Source organism: Dromiciops gliroides, chromosome 3 (assembly GCF_019393635.1).
Source record: "Dromiciops gliroides isolate mDroGli1 chromosome 3, mDroGli1.pri, whole genome shotgun sequence".
Taxonomy (NCBI): Eukaryota; Metazoa; Chordata; class Mammalia; order Microbiotheria; family Microbiotheriidae; genus Dromiciops; species Dromiciops gliroides.
Genome location: NC_057863.1, coordinates 550,219,289 through 550,232,092, shown reverse-complemented (window position 1 = coordinate 550,232,092; position 12,804 = coordinate 550,219,289). Strand labels below are relative to the sequence as shown.

The following is a 12,804-nucleotide window of genomic DNA, read 5'->3' as shown; positions in this document are numbered from 1 at the left end:
ACTCTGCTTGAAGTCCTCCAGTAAGGGGGAACTCACCACTTCTTAAAACAACTCATTTCTCTTTTAGATATTTCTAATTGTTAAGAAATCGTTTCTGACACCCATCCTAAATTTGTCATTTCCATCCATTGTTTCTAGTTCTTTCTTCTGGGGTCAAAGAGAACAAGTCCCTTCCCTCTTCCACATGACAGCCCTGCAGATACTTGAAGACATTTATATAGTATGTCCCTGAGTTTTCTCTAGGTTAAACATTTCTGGATCCTTATAAAATAAACATAGATTCTGGTCTTTCACCATACTAACTGCCTTTCTCTGCATGATCTCTAGCTTCTCAGTGTCCTTCCATAACTGAACACCATGTTCCCATGTGGTCTGCTCATTCCTAGACACACTGCCTTGCCACTCTCAATGCAGCGACTGACCATAAGATTTCAGCTTATACGTAACATTGCTGGCTTTTATTAAGCTTTTTAGACAAACTACTGACTTAACTACGCCATTCCCATCTTGTGGAGTTAACTTTTTGGACTCAAGTGTAAAAGTTTACACTTGTCCCTATTGCACTTCACCCGCTTTATTTTGGCCCAGTTCTCTAAACTTTCAGTGTCTTTTTGGATTCCTATTCTGTCTTCTGCTGGGTTAGCTATCCCTTTACGTCACTTTCAGATTTGATAAGTGTACCATCTACCTCCCAATGACACAGATACTTTTATGTGTGTTATTGATAATAACGTTAAACAGCTCAAGGCCAAGCATTCTACTAGAGACCTGGGTCACCTAACAAGTTGACCGTTGTGTGGGATGTTAATAACTGACCGCTCTTGGAATCCAACTATTCAACCATTGTATAATTGTCCTATAATCTCTAAACTTTTAAAGTTTTATTTAAAAGGGGTTTTATTTACTCCACTAAAAAAAAGTTGATCAAATACTCTCCCAATACATGCCTATGTATGTACATTTATTTTAAAATTTCATACTTGTTGCCATTATGCTAAATGTTATGTATTTTATTTAAAAAAAAAAAACAACACTTTAAGGGGCAGTTAGGTGGCGCAGTAGATAGAGCACCGGCCCTGGAGTCAGGAGTACCTGAGTTCACATGTGGTCTCAGACATTTAACACTTAACTAGCTGTGTGACTCTGGGCAAGTCACTTAACCCCAATTGCCTCACCAAAATAAATAAATAAATAAATGAAAATAAAATATTAAAAAAAAACACTTTAAAAGGTCAGAGAAAATATTTGTGAATCCACTTAATTGGGCACATGTAAGTTGCAGTGCATTGAAATACAGAGTGAAAGCACCACCATCATTCCCTCTCTCATTGTGGGATTCCCACTCTACTCTTACTATATTTCACATACTATTATGATAGAAGACCATCTTACATACAGTCCAAATGAGGATACCATTTTCACTGTGTATATTAAATATTGGTAAAGCTCATTTTTATAATATATAAACTATATTATATATATATATAATATAAACTATAGTTATCATATTTTCTTCTACCCCAGTATATCATTGTGCAGCCCGCTTTGAAGACCACTGCTGTATTCCACATTTTCCCCACAAGAATAGTATGAGCAACTTTGCCAGATATTTTTGAAACTTAGTTAAACTCTATCTGTGGCATTCCTTTGACCTACCAGTATAGTAACCCTGTCTGTAAAGGAAATAAGTTTAGTTTTTCTTAACCTGTTCTTGATGAGGCCATGCTGGCACTTGACAAATATTCACTAAACGATTTAAAATAATTTTGTCTTACCTTTGGCTCTCTGCTTTTTTCCAAGATGGAATGGAGATAGATACCACACCAACAGTTGCTGGACAGTTTGAGGATGCAGACGTTGATCATTGAAGATTACTTATGCTGAAATTAAGTGAGTGAATGGTTTGTTTTCTTACTTGGCCTTGAACTTGGCTGTCATTAATAATATGAAATAGAGGCAGCTAGGTGGCACAGTGGATAAAGCACCAGCCCTGGATTCAGGAGGACCTGAGTTCAAATCCGGCCTCAGTCATTTAGCTGTGCGACCCTGGGCAAGTCATTTAACCCTCATTGCCTTGGGAAAAAAAAAAGAGCTGCTAATAATATGAAATACCAAATTTTACTTTTCATGATCTGGTTAAGATACTCATTTGTTCATTATTTATTCAGCAAACATTAGTTATCTACTCTATGCAGAGAACTATGCTACGTGTTACATTTGAACATTAAGGTAAACTGAGAGACAGTGGTGTAAGCATGATCTATTAATTAGTTAGGCTAGCAGTAACCAGTTGGGTCAGTGGCCTCTCTCAATGACCAGAAGACCCAGAGATAGGGTTCACTAGCCTTAATATAGTTTTGGGAAGTACATAGTTGAGAAGGTTGGGAAAGCAATGTGATTAGTTACAGGATAGACAGGATGATGGGGGTGAGAACAACATGATAGGTTATATCAAGAAGAGTAGACTAGCACTTATATGGAGCTAGTAACTACCCCTCTTTGTCATTAAGGAATGCTTGATTGATTTATGGGACCCATCTGCATCCTGAGAACATTGTTAGTGGACCAGGGATAGTAGATTCCCTGGCTCCTAGAAGGGTTTGTTAGGAAGTTTGTACAAAGGGGCAGCTAGGTGTCGCGGTGGATACAGTACCGGCCCTGGAGTCAGGAGTACCTGAGTTCAAATCTGGCCTCAGACACTTAACACTTACTAGCTGTGTGACCCTGGGCAAGTCACTTAACCCCAATTGCCTCACTTAAAAAAAAAAAAAAAAGGAAGTTTGTACAAGGAGAGACAACTAGGTGGTGCAGTGGGTTAGAGCACAGGCCCTGGAGTCAGGAGTATCTAAGTTCAAATCTGGCCTCAGACACTAGTTATGTGACCCTGGGTGAGTCATCTACCTAACCCCAATTACCTCTCCTCCTCTCCCCCTACCCCAAGGGGAAAAAAAAATTGTACAAGAAAATAGGCAAAGACAAACAGTATACCTTGTGGAAATAGATCAGCTTGTAGACCTTTAAATATAAGGTATGGTATATAACAGTTTTTCTTTAATTCTGCCTTTAAACTAACTTAGAGTGAAAGCTGAATTCCTAAGGTCAACTCAAGGATTTAGAAAGGTAGTTTGAGCAGTCATACAAAATGGTGCAGTTATGTAGAATAGCTAGGATCAGTTACAGAATAGAATCAATTGTAAAATGATCCAGAATCAATTTAATTTCTTCACTGATACTTGGGGAGTTAGAAAATTTGAATAAAACTTAGTCACTATCTTTATTAAGTTTTCTATTACAAGATAACACACACATATGGCTTTAATAAATATATTGTGTGTATTTTAATAAATACATTGTGTGTATTTCACCCCATTAAAGGGCTGTGTTCTGTCCAAAAGGGCAGTTAATGCATGGTCAAAGTATATTAGAAACTCTGGAGATTGACACTGAATAATGCTTGAATGTTTTAAGTATCTGTGATTTCATTAGTGTGGGTATTCTAACTACATCAATACAATCCACAACCCTTTTGTGCCTTAATAAATTTTTTTTGAGTTGTTATGGCCAAAAAGTTTGTCTTCTGGATATGGTCCTGTCTGAAATCTCTAAAGTGATTCTTAGAGGAGTGGGTGACTCTAAGGGTCTTTTGCAGACTCTCATTCATGTCCTTTCTAGATTGCTATAGGAATTGCCAGAGCTCTTGCCCTGCTGACATAACCCATTATGAGAACCCAGGTCCACAAAATAATATAGTGAAAAAAAAAATTAATGGACTTGGAATATGGAAACCTAGGTTCAAATTCCTGCCTTGGACACTTACTCTGAGCAAGTCAGTTTGTCTCTCAGAACCCGTTTCCTCATCTCCTAATTGGGGAAAATAATACTTGAAAAAATCACAGGATTATTGTGAGGAAGGTACTTTGCAAACCTGTGCAGTGTCAGTTGTGTTAATAAACTGGAAAAGCATTCATTATCTGTGTTTATCTCAACCACGTATTTATAAGTACATGTTGTCTCTCCCAGAGGGTGTGATTTTCTTGAGGGAAGAGGGACTGCTACATTTTTTGTCTTCATTCCCAAGCTCTTATGGTACACAATAGGTACTTAATAAATGTCAGTTTGATTGTTAGCATTCCTAATTGCATTGTGGTGTTTTATTACATTGATATTCACAAGCTGTCAATCTTGGAAGAGAATTCCATTTAACCCTATTCATATCTGAATGAAGATCCCTTCTACACTATCCATGAACTGGTCAGCCAACTTTTGTTTGAAGAGCTCCATGAAGGGACAGTCACTCTCTAGGCAGCCTCTTCCTCATTTGGGTAGCTCTTTTTTGAGTTTTTCCCCATATCAGGATTAAATTCACCACTGCACTTTTCAATCGTGTTGCTACTCCTACTGCTGTTATTCTCAGGAACCAAGAAGGGCAAGACTGATATGACTTCTCCATGGCAGTCCTTTAGATACCTCAAAATAGCCGTCGTGTCCTCTCTGTCTTCTTTTCACACCAAGTGAGCAAGCTGCCTCCAGTCATGAGGAACTTACAGCCTCTTTAGATGCCCCATTCCTCTTTTTGGATAGCTCTGATTGTGAGCTGAAGGACAAATTTCCCTAAAAAGTCATGAAATTGTCAGTGTCAACAGTCACAAGCATGTATTTATCAGTAGTCAGAAAACTGGCAGATAAACTTAATTGCAGGTAAAAGTAAGAGTAATGCACCTTGGGGAGCACAGTCTAAACCTATTCCAGTTGCTCAATGAATCTATGATCTCAGTGTGGAGAGAGGCCCTACACTTAGAACATCATGGTTCCTTTAAACTCAGGTCCTGTGTTTAGTGCTGGAAAGGTAAAAAAAAAAGCCAATCTCCACACCCTGCCCATCCCTGTGGTCCCCAGACCTAGGAAATTGATAGACTAAGGGGATATGACATATACTTAAGGATTTAGGTTCTTCTCATCCATGCCCTCCCATAAATCCTGTACACGATGGCCACCCAGTGTGGCCCACTTTTGATGTGGTGGGAAGACAGGAACCCATGAGTTCTCCATCTCTTCCTTGCTCTCACCAGACCAGCCCACTTCCTTTTCTGGTCACACATCTGGTGATAAACTTTACACAGCCATTTTTGTATAATTCTTTAATGGTATTATTTTGCAGCCTACTCAGACTTATGCTGTGCCTTCTCCATTTCCCTTTGGATGACCTAAAATTTAATTCTTCAGAAACTGTGGTATTCTAAGACTCTTAGGTATGGAGGATCACTGGAAGAATGTTATCAGTAAGATGGGCCTTTGTTTCAGGCAAAAGCATGGGTTCGTTAAAAACACTGCAATTTCCCAAAGGCAGTCCAGCCTGTTCTTTTCTTCCTCTTCAATGCTGGGCCTAGCTCTTTCTTATGTGCAGTATCTGTCCAAGAAGCATGTACTACTAAAGGACCAATTCTCTGGGATAGCCATGCAATAATTGTAATCTTGAGCTGCACAGTCTTAGTCAGATTATATCTGGAATACTGGGGGTCAGTTCAACAGACCCTATTTAGGAAGGACTTGAATAAGCTGATGTATCCAGGGAAAGGCGAGCAGGTTGGTGGACACCTCTAATTGAAGCAAAGGGATGTTTAGCCTGAAGAGAAGACTTAGAGAGCACATGGCGGCTGTTTTGAGGTATCTAAGGGACTGTCATGTAGAAGTGGGATCAGTCTTGCTCTCCATGGTTCCTGAGAATAACAGCACTAGGAGCAGCAACATGATCGATGGCATAGAGGAAGTTTTGGAATAAGTGAGCCCTAAGGTTGTGTTTCCTGTTTCTCCCCCTCCTCTCTCTCTCTCTCTCTCTCTCTCTCTCTCTCTCTCTCTCTCTTTTTTTCAGAATTCACAGCTTTTAAGATACCTACTTCCCCACTTCTCCACCCCTCTTCCTCCAAGCCTGTGTTCTTGAGGTGGACCAGCATCCAGCCTCCACACCCAGGTTTTCTATGTTCTTATATCAGCTTTTGACTCTCACCTGAAACAAGAAGATTTCACATCACAATTTATTGTTTTCTTATTTCTAGTCACACTTTTTAGCATTCAGATGACTCAGTGGGTATAAGTTTGGGAATTTCAAGTTTTCTTGTATGGGAAACACATTTTTAGATTTCTTTAAATTGATTTCTTCAGACCAGTCATGCAGAAAAGGGAGAAAAGAACTTCCTGAATACCTCGATCTCTAACCTTCATTTGCCAGGATTATAGAACATAGTCTACTCATTACCCAAGTGCGATGTTCCTGTAATGCTCTGGTTAGAATTCTGGAGAGACCGTGTAATGATGAAATAACTGTCATATCATAGAGCTTCCTAATGAGAAAATTGTCTACTTTTCTATTTTCTTCACGCCAGAGAACAGGAGACATTGTGTTAGTAAAAACTGAGCATCTTAAAATGGTGACTGACAGTGAAAATTCCCAGGATTGTACACAATTTTTAAGTAGGTATTTTAAAAATGTATTATTACAATGAACAAGGAATTACTTTGTTTTTAAAATGTCCACGCCAACACGGATTTTTTTTCTCACTAAAAGGTGCTGTAAATTAGCTGTTTTAAAAGCTGCTAATCTCTTGTTTTTCAGATTCTGCATATTACTGAATGAGGGAACTTTATCTTTCCATGGTGGAGAGGCAGGAGAAGAAACAACTTTTTCCCCCTCTGCAAAAGTGACCTAAACCAGTTCTTTCTTCAGACAGACTTATACTGAGGCCATATGAATCACCACCAGCAGAAGCTTAGTCTTTATTAACAGAAGTGGCTGAATTCACCCAAGAGCTTATTGACTCAAGAATCCCATGCCCAGTTGCAATCATCTAGGCCTATAAATCTTCCTCTCACAGTATTCATCTTCCTTAAGGCAGGAGGCCCACATGGTGCAGGAGTATGGAAAAAAAATAGGAGGTGGGAGGATGTGCAACCAGAATATGCCATAGATGTGCATACGTAGGTACATTCACACATGCATATGTGTGTACACATACATATCTCTACACACATGTATGCATGTGTGCATGCATATGTATGTAGCAGCACTTGCTCCTTGAGAAAAGGAGATTAAGAGGTCTCAGAGGCTTGCCTCTGCTCTTTTGTACTCTGGATCAATCAGGTAACTACCCATAGGGAATATCAAAGCCTGATTAGCTTATTCCTGCTTCTATGAGTAGCCTAATTAACTATTCTACCATGTCCCACCGACCTCCATTAATTAACATAAGCTGGGAGCTTCTGACAAGCTTTTGCTATTTTCACATTTCACTTTAGTCTGAAAAATGAATTTTATAATTCCAGTCTGTTGTGACAAATTGGCCTCAAAAGCTATCCCCTCTTAGGTTCCTCTGAAGAGTTAGAGAGGTTGGGGTGAGTTCCTTAAAATACCACAAAAGAGAATCCTTTTGTCTTTGTTACAGCTAAATAAATAAATTAGGTTTTATATGTTATTCTGTGGTGTCTCTCTTCATGCTGCGTTTTTAATCTTTTGATAGATGTGTTTTATTTGACAATGTATGTCTGATATGTATCCTTTTTGTAGTACGACCCTACAAGGAAACGGGAAATTCTTAATATTTTGAGCTTTGTTTGCTCATGCCTCTTTAGCCAGTTGTCTTAGAAAAATATACCAGAGCCATGTTTTAAGAGATTTTCACATCTCCCCCTTAAAGTAGGAAACCCTGTCAAATAACAGTCACCTGTTATCACTTAAAAGTTCCCACTGACAAGTGGGTGTCAATTTGTCATTCAAGATTAAGAAATTAAAATAATTTTAATACTCTGAAAAAATCCAGAATATTTACCAGTTCATCAAATGTTCTTCAATTTCTCTCATTCCACAGGTACATAAATAATAAAATACTTAGCCAACAATTGTTTAACTTTTGTTTTACCACATTACTGTTATTTCCCATCATTTTGCAACAATCCTGCCAACGAATCCCTTCTTTGTAACTATGAATTAAGCAAAACATACTGACCATGTGCCTATGATCTTGTTACTTTCCCAGTGTACCTTTCCCCACCCTCAGACCTCTCATAATAAAGAAAAACAGTTAAACAAAACAAAAAAAATACAACTGCTGGGGCAGCTAGGTGGCGCAGTGGATAGAGCACTGGCCCTGGAATCAGGAGTACCTGAGTTCAAATCCGGCCTCAGACACTTAACACTTACTAGCTGTGTGACCTTGGGCAAGTCACTTAACCCCAATTGCCTCACTAAAAAAAAAAAATACAACTGCTTCTATCAGTGTTTTCTACTGTCACTATTCCCATTTAAAAAGGGAAAGTATTGGGGCAGCTAGGTGGTGCAGTGGATAGAGCACCAGCCCTGGAGTCAGGAGTACCTGAGTTCAAATCCGGCCTCAGACACTTAACACTTACTAGTTGTGTGACCCTAGGCAAGTCACTTAACCCCAATTGCCTCACTTAAAAAAAAAAAAGGAAAGTATTTCATCATCTCTAAAACTAGTACTGATCTCATGGCATGTAGTCCAAATTATTGCCTTTTGTGTTGCCTTCATTTACATTATTTAGTCCAATCCAACAAGCATTAATTAAGTGCCTGCTTTGGCCCCTGAGCTAGGGATTCTACTAAGGTGAATTTAGCCAAAACAGTTCTTAGGGGAAAATTATATATCTCAACACTTTTATTATCAACAATAACAAAGGAACAGATCAATGCAATGAACTGGGAATGAAACTGAAAATACTTTTTAAAAAAACCAAATTTTGAAAATATCAATGAAATGACAAAACAAAAATTAGCAAAATTAGAAACAAAAATAATAAAACTAGGAGCTTCTTTTAAAAGAGACCCCAATAACAAACTATTAGCTAATTTGATTTTTAAAAAGGAAAACTAAATTAGTAGTATCAAAAATTTTAAAAAGAATTCACAACAAATGAATAAGGAATGGGGCAGCTAGGTGGCACTGGATAAAGCACTGGCCCTGGATTCAGGAGGACCTGAGTTCAAATCCAGCCTCAGACACTTATCTAGCTGTGTGACCTTGGGTAAGTCACTTAACCCTCATTGCCCTGCAAAACCAAAAAAAAAAATGTTTTAAATTAACAAATAAGGGATTTTGTTAAAAATTTTTGCCTAACTATATGCCAACAAAATTAACAATGAAATGTTATATGTACTTTCAAAAGAGGTCACTATATTATTACTTTTACTTCACTGTTTAACTTTATGAGACCTCTTATGAAGTGGTAGTAATTTGCAAATGTAAAACAAATCAAACTTTTAAAAACACAGATTGGTACCATAATACATTTCACTTGACAGAGAAAGGGGTGGGGAATACAAGGGATAGTAGGTTTTTGTATTTTTGGTTTTGGGGGAGTTTTTTTGCCAGGCAATGAGGGTTAAGTGACTTGCCCAGGGTCACACAGCTAATAAGTGTGTCAAGTGTCTGAGGCCATATTTGAACTCGGGTCCTTCTGAATCCAGGGGCAGTGCTTTATCCACTGTGCCTCTGGGATAGTATATTAAGGGAGGAATTAATCCCAAGGAAAATAAATTCATAAGGATATTCAAAAATATTTGTAGCAGTTCTTTTTGTGGCACCAAAGAATTGGAAAATTAGAGGATGCCTATTAATTGTGAAATGGCTGAATAAATTTTGGCATGTTAATGAAGTGGAATATTATGCTGTATGAAATAAAGAGGGGGATGGATTCAGAAAAACCTGGAAAGACTGGTATAACTTGATGCAATGTGAAACAAGCAGAACCAGGAAAATGATTTATACTATGGAAACACTATTGTAAAGGCAAACAACTCTGAGAGACTTGGGAATTCTTAATCAGCACAAGGACCAACCCCAATTCCAGAGAACTCATGATGAAACATGCTACATATACCTCCTGATAAAAGAGGTGAATGATTAAGAATGCAAATTGAGGCATATTTTTTGGACATGCCTAATACAGGATTTTTTCCCCTTCACTATCCACATTTGTAGCAGGGATTTTGGTTTTATATGAGGGAGAGGGAGAAAGATTTTGGTGGTGGAAAATGATAAAATTTAATTTTTATGTTGTCACCTTTCTTCAGTCATTAGTGCTTTGTAATAAATGATGCCCTTCAGTCCAAAATATTTACCTGATTTAATTGAATAACATCCTTATCACTAGCATGAGGGCAAGGTTAAGAGGGATCAAACACATGAAAGGATGGAAGGATTGGGAGGCTTTGACCAGGATTTCAGAGATATGTATCATGTAGATAGAACAATTTTGGGTGATCATAAGAGCAAAGGAGTCCACCTGGGTGGCTGAGGTGGCGTGAAGATGCAGGTTGGGGCTGTTGAGGTATTTGAACTGAAAAGTCATAGAGGAAAAACCAAGTGAATGATTAACAATAACTAGCATTTATATAGCCTTTAAGGTTTTCAAAGTACCTAAAAATAGCTCATTTTATCTTCAGCAATCCTGGGAGGTAGGTGCTATAATTCTCCCCATTTTACAGATGGGGAAACTGAGGCCGAAGGAGCTTGGGGGTCACATAGCTAGCAAGTTTCTGAGGCCAGAAACCTGGAAAGACTTGGATGTACTGATGCAGAGTGAAGTGAACAGAACCAGGAGAAGTAATTTTTTTTAATTTTTATTTAATTTTTTTTGTGGGGCAATCAGGGTTAAGTGACTTGCCCAGGGTCACACAGCTAATAAGTGTCAAATGTCTGAGGTCAGATTTGAACTCAGGTCCTCCTGACTCCAGGGCCGGTGCTCTATCCACTGCGCCACCTAGCTGCCCCCTGGACTTCTTGAGAAAGGTTGGTGGTTAACTGCTACCAAGATCTGGAGAGGATGCTACATCTGGATGGATTGAAACCCAAAGGAAAGAAAATGTGATGGTGGCAATATTATGAATAATATCCAAGTAGCAGCATGCAGTATGCTTGCTCCTCTTAGGACCTTGCCTGTGACATGGGGTGGGGTAGGGTGAGGGGCTGATGGGGAAGAGAATTGCATGTAGTGCTGGAAACAATGACCAAGGATACAATCTTTTCTGGTGGAGCCAGTTTCTGGGATTGCAAGACAATGGAATAAGTATGAGAGGAAACTCTATAGCTATAAGGCGTGAAGGGTGGTTTGTTTACAATAGAATTGGTTTCAAGGAAGCACAATAGAAATCTGGGAGATAGAATGGGATAAATCTGAGGAGGTTGATTGATAGTGGCAGAGGTGGTTTTCATACAGGCAGTCTGGGACCCTGTATCACCTGGATTAGATTAAGTTGTGTAAGGAATTAATTGTGATTTGGGGTTTTCATAATCCTATTTTTGCTTTTTTTATGGTCAGACTGAAAAAATGTAATTTTGAAAAGCCTAAGAGAGGATGGGTGTGTATTTGAGAGATAATTGAACAAACAAGAGGAACTCTGACCACAGGGAACATTTATTGAAACTAAGTAAATAGGGGCAGCTAGGTGGCCCAGTGGATAGAGCACCGGCCCTGGAGTCAGGAAGACCTGAGCTCAAATCTGGCCTCAGACACTTAATGCTTACTAGCTGTGTGACCCTGGGCAAGTCACTTAACCCCAACTGCCTCACAAAAAACAAAAACAAAAAAACAAAAAAAAAACAAACTAAGTAACTAGGCTTTCCTCTAATAGTGTTCCCATGCCCATGTGGGTCTGGCTAGATTATAATGGGGACAGCCCATGTGGGTGTGCTGAGTCAATCAGAGACTCAGCATGGCTAAGAACCTTTCAGTGAGAGAGTCAGAGATACAGTTAGTTTCACTTAGAGTGAGTTAGGAATAAAGGTAGTTAGAGAGTGTTCTGAGGGAAATGGGGAAAGAAGGCAGACATTTAGAGGAGCTGCTGGGAGACTACAAAGCTAATTCTCCTTAAAGCCACAGATTTTGGGTGTGGTGAGTTTGTTTTGTTTTTTAGGCAAAACTAGCTCTTGGGAGCTAGCTGGGCTGGAGGCAGGTTCAGGTGCCTGGGGCCTTTTTATCCCAGAGATTTATACATTGTTTCTAGTTCTATTAATTTCACTTGTGTGATTCAGATAGTGTTTTAAATTTGTTCCCATTAATAAACCTGTTTTGTTTTTGAAAGAGGCTGGTTTTTTTCTTACCTCAATATTAAGGCGAGCCATCCACTGTACCTACATAGACACACAACCAATTACGGGAACAGAACATGACTTGCTAAGATTTAACCTGTTAGGAAATGGAAAGAAAAGGGAGAAAATGAGGCAAAAAATAAGCCCCACCCCTTTAAAAAATAATCACAAGTCAATCAAGCTTTGAATAGTTACAGACTTACACTTTAAAATTTAAAGCATGAGGGCAGCTAGGTGGCTCAGTGCATAGAGCACTGGCCCTGGATTCAGGAGTAACTGAGTTCAAATCTGGCCTCAGACACTTGACAGTAGCTGTGTGACCCTGGGCAAGTCACTTAACCCCCATTGCCCTGCAAAAAAAAAAAAAAATTAAAGCATTAAACAACTCATTGTGTGGTAGGAGAAAAAAAGTCCTTAATTATAAGTTACCTGGGGCAGAGCCAAGATGGCTAAGGAGAGGCTGTGACTCCCAGTAGCTCTCAACAAAGCCATCCACTCACTCCTGAATAATGCCATTTAAAAAAAAACCAAAAAACTAAGGCGGCCTAACTCACATAAGAACAGAGTGAGACTATTTTCCAGCCAGAAACAGCAATCGAAATTACCTGTTGATCAGGCTGAAAGAGGAGACACCTCCAAGTCTTCAGCACCAGCGGCCTCTTCTGAAGCTCAGCTCTTGGACTGGTGAGGGGGTTCGGTGGTTGGC

The 12,804-nt window shown here is 39.1% G+C and overlaps 1 protein-coding gene and 1 long non-coding RNA gene across 2 annotated transcripts in view; one reads left to right on the top strand and one right to left on the bottom strand.

Moving 5' to 3' along the window:
- The window catches only part of CLNS1A (chloride nucleotide-sensitive channel 1A), a 29,558-nt gene extending 22,092 nt beyond the window's left edge, over positions 1-7,466 (top strand). Inside the window, exons 6-7 of the mRNA XM_043996880.1 lie at positions 1,801-1,890; positions 6,611-7,466. Of these exons, the coding sequence (XP_043852815.1) occupies positions 1,801-1,868 (68 nt within the window). The 3' untranslated portion in view covers positions 1,869-1,890; positions 6,611-7,466. The remainder of the gene's footprint in view (positions 1-1,800; positions 1,891-6,610) is intronic.
- On the bottom strand, positions 3,774-12,334 carry LOC122750210. Its single transcript, XR_006355731.1, has 4 exons — positions 12,302-12,334; positions 12,111-12,195; positions 5,895-6,004; positions 3,774-4,611 (listed from the first exon to the last, which is right to left on the bottom strand). It is a non-coding gene; the product is annotated as an uncharacterized LOC122750210 (long non-coding RNA).
- Positions 12,335-12,804: the final 470 nt, after the last annotated feature.